The sequence below is a fragment of the Pantherophis guttatus genome, chromosome 3 (assembly GCF_059756535.1).
Source record: "Pantherophis guttatus breed Tessera chromosome 3, ASM5975653v1, whole genome shotgun sequence".
NCBI lineage: Eukaryota > Metazoa > Chordata > Lepidosauria > Squamata > Colubridae > Pantherophis > Pantherophis guttatus.
Genome location: NC_142065.1, coordinates 190,014,934 through 190,030,202, shown reverse-complemented (window position 1 = coordinate 190,030,202; position 15,269 = coordinate 190,014,934). Strand labels below are relative to the sequence as shown.

Below are 15,269 nucleotides of genomic sequence, written 5' to 3'. Positions count from 1 at the left end.
ATTATATCATATTGAATTAAGATAATGTCTTTGAGCTTGGTTTCTTTAAAAGAACAGTAGTTTTGTTGATGTTAATATTATCTGAGTAACCTTAAATTACTTTATGCTATTTGTCACTTCTTTGTAGATTAGCTAAACTTATTTCACAAGTGGAATGGAGCAAAACTGGGATCAGTTTTGTTATAGACAAAACGTATTATCCTTGGTTCTCAAAAGGTCCACCCACCATAGAAAGCCCTGAGGACAAAGAAGATGATTTGATTATGAAAAGGTTCTATGTTTCTCTTGGCAAGGTAAAATACATCGAGTGTTGTAAATAAGAGTATCGTGTGAAGAATAAAGTAAGAGTGGGAGGGTTTTTCCCCCTCTGGTTCAAGTTGATGTGTTACCTATCAGGGTGACAACTGGAAGATATTATTCTCCCATATGAAAATCATACCTGTACATGTTCAGACACAGTGATTGATTCTGTTTCTTATGTCTTACTAAAATGCCCACTTTCATCCACATTCATTATCAGAATTTATAACCCCAAATTATTAATTTTCCTCATCATATGTGGAGATCAGTATTTTCTTTTAAGTGATCAATGTTCGGATGTTCCAAGGGCAGCAGCAAAAGTTCTGTCTGCCTGTAAGTTTCTTATAGTGGACTGGTGCCTTCTTGGATTTGGCTGACTTGGTTTTATGTCATTTTTAAGCATACATTTTCATTGCTGTGTATGTTTTAATGTGTGTTGCTTTCGTCTCAGATTGCAGAGCAGCAAATAAAATATTAAATGTAAACGGGCATGGAATATGAAGGTATCCTTCTTAATATTCCCATTTTCTCACTAATTGTTGATGCCTGCTGTTTATTTTATTCATGTTACTACCCTAAAAATGTGTTAAGATGAGAGGGAATGACTGACCTATCCTTACCTGGGGATTTCCTAGCTGAATAGGGTTTTGAATGCAGCTTTCCTCAGTCTAGCACACTATACTAAAGTAGAAAACTTAGAGGAACTACAAGTGTACTGCAGCCTGCCTTCCTCAACTCTACATGACAAACTTTGAAAAAAAGTTTAAATTTTCATGGCAGAAGGATATTATAAGGAAGGGATTTGGGGATCAAAGGAAGACCTTCTTTTCCCTGTCTTCTTCTTCTTTACTTTCTCTTTTACCATTTGGGGCACTGGGTCATTCCCTTGTTGTGTAAACGGTTATTGCAAAAGCTGAATCTCTTTTCTAACTTAAACACATCTAGAAGAAGAGGGGAAGAAAAAGGGGACGTGTGAAGAAGGGAGAGCATAAAGAATGTGATGGACCAGCACAACTGTCCCTTTTGTCCCATTCACTAAAAACTGTAGGTTCTCCAACCATGGAATATAGTCCCCAAAAGACCATCCAGAAGGGACTGTGTTCTGCAATAAAAGACAAGTTCATTTCTGCAATAACTCCAAAGTCAACTGGTTTTTACACTGTTATGAAACAAATAACACTTTTTTCTTTTGCTTGGACCCTGGACAGTTCAATAACTACACAAAAAGGACATTTACCAATTAGATCAGATAGTCCTGGAGGAAAAAACAGTATCAGCCTTCTTTCTGACTACAGTAAAGCTTTTGGGTTGAATATCAGTTTATGGTGTGCATAAGAAATGAGATAAAGATTAATAAAATTAATTAAAACATTTATACTGATAATAAGCAGTAGATGTATCAGTTTTGCCTGATAGAAACCACGGCATAAATAGTATTAATTGGTAACTATTTATTGTATTTATTTTTATTTGACTTGATTGGGATATAGTGTGCTTAAATGATTTCTTTACCTTATGTCACATATTCCTTTGAATTGGGACATCTCAGATATATAGACTTAACATTTCTCCACCACTTGTCTTCTCCGCTTAATTTATAAGTAACTTAAACCACCATATGTTTTATTTAATAGGCTACTGTTACTCAGACACAGGATTGGTTTACTCTAGCCAAGCAAAGTCAGAACATGATCATTACTGATTCTATGACCCGTCCTGTGACATCTTCTCGTGTTCATTTTTCAGTTGATACTTCAAAGTCATGGTCTACACATGAAGGTAATATTAACCATTGGAAATTATATGTGAGGGTAGTAGACATGGATGGAGGAACAATTGGGCAGCCTTACAAACTAAATCAATCAACCAGTCTGTCAATGGTTTTTTTTTTCCCAACTTGTTCTATTTCATCTTTTTATAAAAACTTACATTATTTTTCTTCTGAGTCCTTCAACCTATTCCCTTTCTCCTTTTCACTGCTTTGCAAAACTTCTAATTGTGTTGATCGACTTTCATGAATTTTTAGGGACAAGTGAGCTAAATACTGCTTAATCACAATTATTATTTCTCTGGAGCCTCAAGGTTACTTAATGGAGAACCTTAATATAGGAAGAAGGCCGTAATGTAGTAATTGTTTATATACTGAATGACGTAGTTGTTGTGTAGATCTTATTTGAGAAACCTCCATGGTAACAAGCCAGTAGGGATAGAATGAAGACAGGGTGAGATGAGAATGCAGATAGCAACAGGGAAATGTGATGTAGCATCAGGCTTTCTGTTTGTTTTTTTTAAGTTTTATCATGGTTTGTTTTATGAGCATATATATTATTTTGTTAGCTGTAAGCTACCCATAGTTGGTTTTAAGATAAGTGGCTATACAAATGCTTTAAATAAATGAATAAATTACACTAATGATTTAATAAACATATAGAGATAAAGCCTTTTTTGAGATGAGCTTGTGCTGATGATTTCATCTTTACAGACTCTTTTATATAATTTGGAGGCAGCAATATGGAAGTAGTTTAGAAAATATAGCTTATTGCAACAACGATCTATTTATTTCTTTTATTTATTTATTCTCTCTAATACAGTGACTTTGGGCAGCTTACAATATAATATGGATTAAAAAGTGCAAAAACCAATTACAATACAATAAAAAATTAAAATTAAAAAGCAAAGATGATGGGCAGCCACCCCCAATGTAGTGTGCCCTCGTTCGAATCCCAGGTCAAACAGCAGAGCCAAATGTTTAGGCTCTTCCAAAAAGCCAGAAGTGTGGGGTCAGATATCACCTCTGATGGGAGAACATTCCATAGTATGGAGACCACAGCAGAAAAGGCTCTTCTCCTGGACCTCACCAGCTGAAATTCTTTGACTGATGGGATCCAAAGTAGGCCCTTTCCACTGAAATGAATAAGGTGGATTAATCCCAACAGGGTAAGGTGATTCCTCGGATACCTTGGGCCCATGCCATAAAGGGCTAAAGGTAACAATCACCTGGATCTGGACCTGGACCTAGACCTGAAAGCAAACTGGCAACCAGTGCAACTCGCATCTCAGTGGTGTCATATGTACCACCCGAGAGGTCTATAGAACCATCTGTGCTGCTGTATTCTGTACCAGTTGTAGTTTATGAATATTCTACAAGAGTAGCCCCATGCATAGTGTGTTGCAGTAATCCAACTGGGAGATGACCAGGGCATGAGTGACTATGCACAGGGTCTCATGAAAGGGTGTAATTGGCACACAACACAAAGTTGCACAAAGGCTCTCTTAGCCCCAACTGCCATCTGCTCTGAACAGGATTTGTGAGTCCAGGAGAATTGCCAGATTGCATATTGGATCTGTCTGGGGTAGTGCAACCTCATCCAGAACTAAGGATGATAAACCCCCAAATCCCGAGGCCCCTTGAATTCACAGCCTCTCTATCTCACTAGGGTTCAGCTAAAGCCTGTTGTCCCCCATCCAAACCCCTCCAGTCTCCAGGCATCATGAGAGGGAAGCTATAGCATTACTTGGATCACCAGGGATGGAGATGTAAAGTTGGATATGTTCTGCATGTTGATAGTACCTCACCCCATGGTTTTGGATGATCTTATCCAGCCCCTCCCCCCTGTAATGGACATATTTCCTTCTCCTACCCAGCTTTTGTCCTCTTCTTCCCAATTCTTTCCTAACAATGTTATATTGTACATTTATCTTCAGATATAAAGTCTCAAGAACTGAGTAACTCTTCTTCATCCATTATTAATGCTTCTACTTACAGTGGTCACTTAGGTAAGTAGTATTTGTGGGCAAGTTGCATTTATAGCAGGAAAGAACAAAATTTGAGGCATCAAGGAAAAGTTTAGTCTTGCAAGGCTCCAAAGGACCACACCAAGCATGTCACTGAGAAGACAGAGCCAACTGATTTTGCCCTTTATTGTTATTAATTACAACATAAAATTGGAAATGGGAACAAGATGTTTCTAGAGACAATTTGCCAGCTTTAAATCCTCTCCTATGGAGCAACAGATGTCACTGAGATAACAATTGGGGAGAGGGAATTTTGGAGATGTGTTGATGGGCTGCAAGACCAATGGTTTGCTTCTCAGAGGTCACTTGTTCCCATTCTTGAATGGCAAAAGAAATACCAAAAATAAACTAAAATTGTGCTGACTACAGTCATTTTGAAGTTGGAGGAGGGCTGAGGTTGGGCCTGGAACCAGGAGACTTCAGGGAGAAAAAACATCTTTCTCATTCTTAATCACAGTTTTGAATTTTAAAAAGTTAAGAAGGAGTGCCACCAAAATTTATCTATTTTGCAACCAGATTTTAATAGTTTGATTTGGAATGCTGGGCAGATGCAATAATGCTGGCTTCATTATTCCTGGTTTATAAATTCATGGCAGAAAAATCCTGCTTTTTATTGTACTTGCTCTGAAAAAATTAGGGAAGTGGTATTTTTGCATTCTTATATTCACTTACAAAGTACCCGAGCACATCTATATTAATGCCCTGCCTTTCCTTACATGGTGTTTTTTAATTAATCACTAAGGAACATATATCCCAAAGGCCCTTTCATTGCATTTATTCAGGAGTAATGTGATGGGAAAATCTTGCAACTCTAATATAAATACAGAATTGAAAAAATGAAGTGCAAGAGGCTTAAAATGGAGGGTTTTTTAAAAACATGATTATTTCCTTTGAGAAGATATACGGTGTTACAAATTTAAAACATTTATTTATATTTATGGGCTGCGTGATTTTTGGTAAATATGCAAGAGGAGCATAAAATAAATAAGATGGCATCTTGTGTCCACACAGAAGCACTGGCTTCAAACTAACATAGTATGTCACATTTGGGTGTTTTAGTACCTATAGGTGTGCAAAATAGTATTTTTTTCCTGTGTGCAGAATGAAAAGGGACTGTTACGTTCCAGGCAAAATGTTATGCAGGATAAGTGATGACAAACCTAAGTATATTAGCAGAGGAGGGAGATAGAGGGGAGATATTGGGGATATGGGTTGGTTGGTTGGTTGGTGGGTTGCAGGGGTGGGTTCTACTTACCTTTACTACTGGTTCGCAACGGGGCCATGTGCACCCTTTTCTGCGCATGCGCAGAAGCATTTTGATGACATTGGAGTCGGTGGGTGGAAGCTCCTGCCGGTTTTACTACCGGTTCTATAGAACTGGTGCGAACCAGGAGGGCAACCCACCACTGGTTGGTTGGTTGGTTAGTTAGTTGGTTGGTTAGTTGGTGGAATATGCCAGGCTTTGACATCAACAGCAGCTGAGAGGTGTGTGGATGGGAAACTGCTGGAAAGATTGTGGGAAAGAGCCCCTGTACAATGGAAATGGGGGGTTAAGAAGTTTGATATATTAATAAAAATAAATAAATAAAACTGTGGGCAGGAAGAACACCAAAATATTACCGATATGTTGTGGTGGATTTGCTTGGAGAATAGTGGAAAAAACTGTCACCTCCTACTGAACCCATCTAGACTTTGTTTTGTCTAAATAGTATATCAATAAAAGTTGTCCAGGTTTTGACTCAGCTGAATTGCCTGGCCTGGAACTCTTGGAGAACCTCTGGAATATAATAATTTCTTCTGGGAGAAAATATTGCCCCCACTTTCTGCCTTAATTTTTTTTTTTTGCATACCTCTAGACGTTCTTTTGTTTCACATTCAGGCTGAAAAATAAATTCAGACATATGTGATAGGAGACAAATCATGGTGACTTGGGGCAGTTCTTAACTTTTTTTTTGTAAAATAATATCAACTCAAAAGTTAGATTCTGACTTACAGAAATGTTTGAGAAAAGAAGCCATTTCTGGATAGTGAGATAGAACAATTTTTACATATTTGAATTAATGATTATGTTAGTATGTTGGTGGTCTTTGGAGGGTTGATCTGTAATTTTCATGCAGGTTCTGAATCCAGAATTAAGAAGAAGCCCAATTTAACTGATGTCCCACTTGTTCAAAAGATAGAAGCCAGAAGAAGCATAGATGAAGGTTATTCTTTGTCACTTCCTGATACTCCTTCACAGACATTATTAAGAGCATACTTAGGACAAGACTGGGAACTTAGACTCCCTCCTCAGGAGGGAAAGAGTGAAGACCTTATGCAATATCAAGAATTGGCATCTTTTCACACTATGGATGAGTTTTCTTTCGCCTTTGTTAAATATGTACTAAAAAACTCTGTTGCAGTAGTCACTGGCCAGCCACCTGAATACAGTCCCTTTGACATCAATTTCAGTAAAACAACTAGAGTTTTTATATATGAGTTAGCAAGCAGTGAAAAGTCCATAGAGTCAGGCTTTGAAAAGTCTTTTGCTGATGGAACGGTTGATGGAATAGATGTGAAGAGTGACATTTCTGCAAAATCAGAAAAGGATAATACTGAAACCAGAGCTGCTTGGTGTGTGAGCCACAAGACGTATGACATTGGTAGCAGACATGAATTTGAAAGATTTAAAAAATTCATCAGAGGAACTTTGGGAGAAAAATACTGGTGGCTATGGATAGATATTGAACGACTGAAGGTCCTGAAGAGTTTTAAAAGGCAGAAAAGGTATTTCCAGATTTTAATATAAAATGAGCCTTCGGAGATGAAGATATTGGATGAGTTTAGTTGCTGTTTTCATTTTGGTTTATGTTTATTTGTCAGATCTTCCTTCTGACAAGTTCATTTCCCATAACCACCGCAAATTAGTTTCCCATATTTGTGACAAAAAAGCATGTAAAATCAGGCACAATTCACTTTACTGCCTTGCTTACCAATGGAATTTCTGGTTCCAATTATAATCATAAATTAAGGACAACCTAGAAGCAGAAAAAGCAGGAGAAATATGAAGACGGATGATATTCTTAAGTATCAAGCTGGTTATAAACCATGTAAGATTTCTCCCAGAATACATCTTATTTGATATTTTAGTAACTAAGGAGTAAGGTAGTATCCCCCAAACTAGTGAACTTGAAATGTATTGGACCTACTTTCCTCTTTTCATGTTGGATATACAGGTAATCCTCGATTTATGACCACAATTGAGCCCAAAATTTCTGTTGTTAAGTGAGACATTTGTTGAGTTTTGCCCAATTTTACAGCCTTTCTTGCCACAGTTGTTAAGTGAACCACTGCCGTTGATAAATTAGTAACCCAGTTGTTAAATAAATCTGGCTTCCGCATTGACTTTGCTTGCAAAAGGTGATCACATAACCTTGGGACAAAGCAACAGTCATAAATATGAGCCAGTTGCCAAGCATCTGAATTTTGATCATACGAGCATGGAGGTGCTGCAAATGTGGTAACTGTGAAAAACGGTTCATAAATCACATTTTTTCAGTGCCCTTGTAACTTTAAAGGATCACTAAATGAACTGTTGCAAGTCGAGGACTACCTGTAGTTGATGATAATTCCAACTCAGCTTTTTGGAAAGCACCAGGATAAGAAGGTTATTGTGGCTATATGTTCTAAACCCTGGCCCTTATTTTGTGAAGAAAGATGGAATTCCATTTAAAATGTAAAAGAGCTTTAGAGTTGGATGTCTTTTTCTGAATTATTTCCCAGTGTTTATCTGTGCATATATTATGTTAATATTTTCCTTGATTCAAGACAGCTTGATCGGATGAAAAAATTATACCTGGCAAGCAATGGAGATTATTACCTGACTTTTGAAGTTCTGTTCAAGCTCAACCTGGTGGATGGCGATCAATGGAATGTGTATAATTTAAAGGGCATCCAGTCTGAAGTGGTGAAACCTTTGCTGCTTTACTGGTAAAAGGATGAAATATTGGTACATTTATTAAATTAGATTGCTTTTTCTGAACACTGGAGCTGTTGTGATTGGATGGTATTGGACCATGATGGCGAACCTAGGGCACGTGTGCCACAGGTGGCACGCAGAGCCATATTGGTGGGCATGCGAGCGTTGCCCTAGCTCAGCTCCAGCACACATGCATGCGCTGGCCAGCTGATTTTCGGGCCTTCTGGGCCCATCGGAAACCGGCAAATGGGCTGTTTTTGGTCTCCAGAGGGTCTCCAGAGGGGGTGGGGAAGGCTGTTTTCACCCTCCCCAGGCTCCTAGAAAGCCTCTGGAGCCTGGGGAGGGCAAAAAACTGGCCTACTGGGTCCACCATGCCATCACATGCCAAAAACGGGAGGAGCACGGGGGGGTGTTGCACATGCATGAGTGTGGGGGCGGGAGGATGCATAGAATTATGGGTGTGGGCAAGCACGTGCGCGACCACCCCGCACTCCCCCCCCCCTGCTTCTGGCACGCGATGGCAAAAAGGTTAGCCATCACTGGTATAAGAGTTGAAATTATACTCTGCAAACCATTTGTTCTGCAAACCATTTGTTCCTAAACGGACCACTTAATTCTGGCCAGAAGTGGATAATACTTTATGATGAGATATAGAATCTATTCATTATAGTGGAAGTTTAACTGATACAGGCAAAGGAAAATGATTCAGGCAAAATCAATTAGGAGCAGGTGTACTTTAATTAAACATTTCTAAAGACAATGTGTATATGATCACATAAAAACCATCATGATTAAAAGAGATTTGTATGATTGTTATGACCTGTTCGTAACAGTATTGAATTCTGGCTTTCCTTATGGAAGTAGATCATATATCATTAGAAAAAAATATATATAGCTCAGGGTTGAATTATAGGGTCCTTGGTGGTCTCTGAGCTTGGTTGTTTTCTTGCAGTCATTTCATTACCCAAGTGGATTAAATCATCTGTACTGATGATGTTATCTGGTAGAATAATGAAATAGCTGCAAAAAAAACAACCAAACTCAGAGATCACCGATCTTTGTAAATCATGTAATTGAATCACCTGCATAAATTGCATGTTTGCATCTCATAATGCACTTTTTCCAGTTTAGCAATGTCATTTGTCCATTCAGCTAATGCAAATGCAGCTATTCAGTTGGGAGTAGGATGACTTGCCCAAGGGTATTCGTGCATTTTTTTTTTTTTTTTGAGATAGTGATATTGCCTGTCCATTATTTTCCAAGCGTCACTGAAGATATTACTTCTGATATATAGAGTGCTCAGGCTTCAGGCTTGGAGCATCTAATTTGCTTCTTACCAGAATTCTATAATTAATTAATTATATCTCGCTGTAAAATATAGCCACAAATCAGGTTCGGTTGCATTTTCGCAGTCCAAGAGCCGTAAAGTTTAGTTTAGTTTAGTTTATTTCCAATTTATATACCGCCCTTCTCCCTGAGGACTCAGGGCGGTGTACAGCCAGAATTAAGAACATGAAATACAAATATTAAAAAACAATTAAAATATATATAAATTTGGCCCAAAAATTAAAAATCACAAACCAATTAAAACATTTAAAAATTTCTTCTTAAGCCAGCCCGGTTTGCTGGAAAAAGTGGGTTTTAAGGGCACGGCGAAAGGCACTGAGGTCTTGGATTCTCCTTATCTCTGGGGGCAACTGATTCCAGAGGGTAGGTGCCCCCACAGAGAAGGCCCTCCCCCTGCGGGTCACCAGCCTACATTGTTTGGCCGATGGCACCCTGAGGAGGCCCTCTCTGTGGGAGCGCACGGGTCGATGGGAGGTCGTTGGTAGCAGCAGGGGGTCTCGAAGATAGCTAGGCCCTATGCCATGGAGTGCTTTAAAGGTGATGACCAACACCTTGAAGCGCACCCGGAAGACCACTGGGAGCCAGTGCAGCTCGCGCAGGAGCGGTGTTACATGGGAGCGCCATGCTGCTCCCGTCACTACCCGCGCTGCTGCGTTCTGGACGAGTTGGAGCCTCCGGGTGCTCTTCAAGGGGAGCCCCATGTTGAGAGCGTTGCAGTAGTCAAGGCGAGAGGTGACGAGGGCGTGAGTGACTGTGCACAGGGAATCCTGATCAAGAAAGGGCTGCAACTGGCGAATCAGGCGAACCTGATAAAAGGTCCCCCTGGTAACAGCCGTCAGATGTTCCTCCAAAGACAGCTGCCTATCCAGGAGGACTCCCAGATTGCGAGCCCTTTCTGTGGGGGCCAAAGACTCGCCCCCAATAGTCAGTGATGGAGTCAACTGACTATATCGGGATGCCGGGAGCCACAGCCACTCAGTCTTGGAAAGGTTGAGCTTGAGCCTGTTCCTCCCCATCCAGATCCTCACAGCCTCCAGGCACTGGGACATCACTTCAAGGGCATCGTTGGGGTAAACTGGGATGATCTTAAAATAACAGAGTTGGAAAGGACCTTCGAGGCCTTCAAGTCCAACCCCTGCTTAGGCAGGAAATTATTCTCTATATAGAATAATAAATTTATATCTGAGTTAATGCAGATCAGTGATTCTAGCAGCTCATTTGGGGAAGACTGGAGTATTTTCTGTGCCTGACAGTTAGGAATCAACATTTCTAATTGAACTATTACACATCAAGAGAAAAGAAATCTAACCTTTGTTTTCTGTGTCCTACAGTATATGAAGCTGCAGGGGTGTTGCTAGTGACAACAATGATGTCCCAGACTAAGATGCACTGAAAATTTCAGACTCCCTTTTGTACATTTTAGTGGTGGAATTCTAAAAATCGAGACTGAAATCTTTTCAAAGTTTAAACCATTTGTTCTACCATTCAACTTACAACCTCCAAATGCTTCCACCACTACAAAAAAAAAAAGAGTTTCAAGAGTTTTGTCTGTGGCTCGTGTCAAATAAGCGGCTGACGGGCCGGATGTGGCCCGCACAGGTCACGCCCACTCTGGCCCCTCAAGTGTAAAAAAAAAAAAAACCTGATATGTCATGATACAGCCTGTGATGTGATTGGGATTGACACCCGTGCTCAAGAGGTTTGGGGTCACAGACTGAAGTCTACCCTTTAATAATCTAGGGAACTGAATAAGAGAACAGACTAATAGCATAAATAAAATTCAAGATCTAGCCATAACGAGTCTTTTTCTTCTCAGGGGTCCCCGATTTTGTGTAACTCATAAAGCTACCATTCAGGCCACAGTTACCAAGCTGAAAATCTGGCACGCTCGGCAACAGAAACCACGAATTGACGTGGATCCTTTCCCACAGATGGTGTCCCTGCTACCACTCAGGCCGAAATCCTGCATGCCAAAAATAGCATTTCCATGTTATCAGGTATTGCTTGTTACATTAAACCTTGGCAAAAGTAAAGGGGTCTGTCTTACCAATATAAGAAGCATTGAAGGAAAGACTATGATTGAAAGGCTGGGCTTGCGAGTAAGAGTCATAATCAGCGTAGTCTGCTTAGCTATATAATGGAGTGTTGGAATACAGTCCTCGACCTATGACCGTAACTGACACCAACAATTTTGGTTGTAAGTCATGGCAGTCATTAAGTGGGCCACCATATGACCATGCCTGATTTTACAGCTTTTATTGTAATGGTTGTAGCAGAACACCAGAGTTGTTAAGTGAACCCATTGTTCTCTATGGGGTATTTTTTTTTTGCCAGAAACTGGAAGTAATCCTTGGTTTCTGAAAAAAAAAAAAGACATTAACTGTGGTCACATGACTGAGGGAACTGCTGTAAGTGCAGGCCAGTTACTCAGTGCCCAAAATGAAGTCATGTAACTGGGGGGTAGGAAATAGCCATCAGAACTTTGAATCTCTTTGAACTTTAAACGGTTGCTAGGTGATTAGTTGTAAATCAATGACTACCTGTACCATATCTAGACTGCAAAAATATGGGTAACCACTAGGTATCACTATTTTACTTTACAATGGCACTGAAAAAAGTGACTTATGACCATTTTTCACACTTGTGACCATTGCAGTGTTCCCCCAAGTCATGTGATCAAAATTCAGACGCTTGGCAACTGGTTCGTATTTATGACGGTTGCAGTGTCCTGAGATCATGTTATCAGTTTTTATGACCTTCTGATAAGCAAAGTGAATGGGGAAGCCAGATTAACAACCATATTACTAACTTAACAACTGCAATGATTCACTTAACAACTGTGGCAAGAAAGATCATAAAGTGGGGCAGAACTCGCTTAACAAATGTTTCACTTAGCAACATAATTTTTTGGCTCAGCTCTGGTTGTAAATTGAGGACTACCTGTATATAGGTGGGGGGTTTGCTTCTGCATCCTGCATTCTATTAGAGAGCAACAAAAAGCATCTAAAGGACCTGAAATAAATCTTAAAGGGGAGAGAGAGCGAGAGAGAGCCCTTGTCTGTAATTTCATATAATTGGGATTTCAAGGCACATTGCTTCTGCAAATGGAAAAGCCACATCTCTGTCTTGACTGTAGCTATGCAGGCTTGCATACCTTTGTTGTTATACCTTGACTTTCCTCAAGGAATTCAAGGCAACCTGCATTGCACTCTCTCCTACAATTTTTCCCCCCGAACAATGAATCCGTAGAATAGTCAGTGTTACAGTGACTGACCCTAACGGTACTCCTTGAAACTTCATGGCATAGCAATAGCACTTAGACTGATTCACAGTGCTTTACAGCCCTCTCTAAGCGGTTTTTAGAGTCAGCATATTGCCTCCAACAATCTGAGTCCTCATTTTACCAACCATGGAAGGATGGAAGGCTGAGTCAACCTTGAGCCTGGTGAGATTCGATCTGCCAAATTGCAGGCAGCCAGCAATCAGCAGAGGTAGCCTGCAGTACTGCATTCTAACCACTGCGCCATTGTGGCTCTATAACATAGATTGTTCTTGAACACAGGCTTCTGTTGTTTTAGTCCAACCTATACTTTTTAAAATGTAAATTCACCTGAACTGAAAAACACATTTTTTTATTTTGGTGTAACACTAAAATTACTTTTTAAATAATATGTGAATAATTATCAAAATGAAGTATCTATATGTGATACAGAAGATACCAAATGAAAATAGACACGAAGAAGCAAGAATTATTTCTTAGATGCTTTCACTCTTTTCCATCCCCTTTATTAGAGAGGAGAAACCGGATTAACCCCAACTTTTTCAAAAGGAGCAATGATGGATATCTGTCCCCAAAGGTCTCCCAGGCTGTTATCTGCAATTCTACCTCAAGGTCAAACTGCTGTTCAAGAATATCCTTATGACTTAATTAGCTTAGAAAATATTAAGAAAAGGTAAGAACTGAAATGCTCATGTATAATGATGTATCATGCAACGTGCTAAGAGAAGGAAGGCATTCTTCTATGAACAGATTAACAGATTAACAGAGTTGGAAGGGATCTTGGAGGTCTTCTACACCATTTCTGACAAATGGCCGGCCAATCTCTTCTTGAAAACCTCCAGTGATGAAGCTCCCACAACTTCTGAAGGCAAGCTGTTCCATTGGTTGATTGTTCTCATTGTCAGAAAATTTCTCCTTATTTCTAGGTTGAATCTCTCCTTGATCAGTTTCCATCCATTATTCCTTGTCTGGCCTTTGGGTGCTTTGGAAAATAGCTTGACCCCCCTCTTCTCTGTGGCAGCCCCTCAAATATTTGGGAGATTGCTATCATGTCTCCCCTGGACCTTCTCTTCACGAGACTAGCCATGCCCAGTTCCTGTAACTGTTCTTCATATGTTTTAGTCTCCAATACCCTAATCATCCTGGTTGCTCTTCTCTGCCTTTTTTCTAGAGTCTCAACATATTATTATAGTGTGGTGACTAAAACTGGATGCAGTATTCTAGGTGTGGTCTTACTAAGGCTTTATAGAGTGGTATTAGTATCTCACTTGATCTTGATTGTATCCCTCTGTTAATGCAATTTAGGAGTGCATTGGCTTTTTTAGCTGCTGCTGCAAATTGCTGGCTCATATTTAACTGGTTGTTCACTAAGACTTGAAGATCGCTCTCACAGCTACTCCTGGCGTACTTTATCCTTAGCCAGACCAAACAATGGTTTTGATGGGGCAGCATGCTTAACAAGATCATGGGACGTGGGAGAGATTGCCAGGAACCATGGTGTTGCAAGGGTCAGAAGGCAGTTTTGCAGGCTAACTTTGCCTGCTGCTAGGAGTTGAACGTAACCAGTACGATCTCTGTTCCATACCAAGGCCTGAACCCTTTACTGGTAGGAGATCAAATAATCTGCTTCTTTCAGGTGCTGCAATGTTAGTCTATCACCATTGTCTCAACAACCTTCCCCACAAAGGAGAGGTTGGAGATCAAATTATACTAATTTAAATCAGTTGGATCCAGAAATGGCCTCTTCAGAAGGAATATATCTAGCTCTACAGAAGACTATTAGTACATCCTCTTCCACAGAAAAGTATTCACAATCTCCTAGATCAGAGGTGTCAAACTGGCGGCCTGCAGGCCGGATGCATCACACACAGGCCATGCCCACTCCAGCTCTGCAAAGAGGAAGAATGTAACGAAATGTCATGTGACGGCAATGTAACGCAGCAGGTTTGACACCCATGTGCTAGCAATTACCTGTCTACCTGTTCCCCACAAGAGCCAGAATGTGCAGTGGTCCAAAGAACAAGTAGCAGGGAACACCTAGCACCCTAACCTTTTCAGGCCAAAAGAAGTCCTAGATAATACAGGTAGTTTTCAGCATATACAGTAACTAATAGCTTTGCAATTGTTTGTAGTTACAATAGAGCCTCCCCCAAAAGTACTCATGATCTGGTTCCAAAGTTCCAACAGCCAGCCCCCCCGTCACATGACTGCTGAGCATCCAGCTTGCATTTATGGCCTTTTGCCACGTCTTGCAGTTATGTGATAGCAATTTATGTTGGTTTCGCTGAAGGTTGGCGTTTGCTTCTGGTTTTTAGCAAAAACGCTTCATAGCAAATAATGAGTTTGCTTAATGATTGCGTTAAATTTGTTTAACAGCGACTGTTGCAAGAAAAGATTGTAAAATGGAATTATGAATTCACTACACCTTCCTACTATTGAATAAGTTGCTCAGCTATTAATGCATATACATTATTATTTCTTAGTACTCTGAACCTGCAAAAATCGATGCATATGCAGATGCTGGTGTTATTTTCTATCCATTAAAAATAGAATAGTTTCTTTATTCATGAGACAAGTGTCTCATCACAA

General features: G+C 40.0%; 1 protein-coding gene across 4 annotated transcripts in view; it reads left to right on the top strand.

Moving 5' to 3' along the window:
- RGS22 (regulator of G protein signaling 22) overlaps nt 1-15,269 on the top strand; it is an 85,084-nt gene that overhangs the window by 17,652 nt on the left and 52,163 nt on the right. For all 4 annotated transcript variants that reach the window (XM_034422520.3, XM_034422521.3, XM_087891370.1 and 1 more), the window contains 7 exons: nt 128-293; nt 1,935-2,079; nt 4,006-4,077; nt 6,213-6,861; nt 7,903-8,064; nt 11,217-11,397; nt 13,193-13,353. In XM_034422520.3, the coding sequence (XP_034278411.2) occupies nt 128-293; nt 1,935-2,079; nt 4,006-4,077; nt 6,213-6,861; nt 7,903-8,064; nt 11,217-11,397; nt 13,193-13,353 (1,536 nt within the window). The remainder of the gene's footprint in view (nt 1-127; nt 294-1,934; nt 2,080-4,005; nt 4,078-6,212; nt 6,862-7,902; nt 8,065-11,216; nt 11,398-13,192; nt 13,354-15,269) is intronic.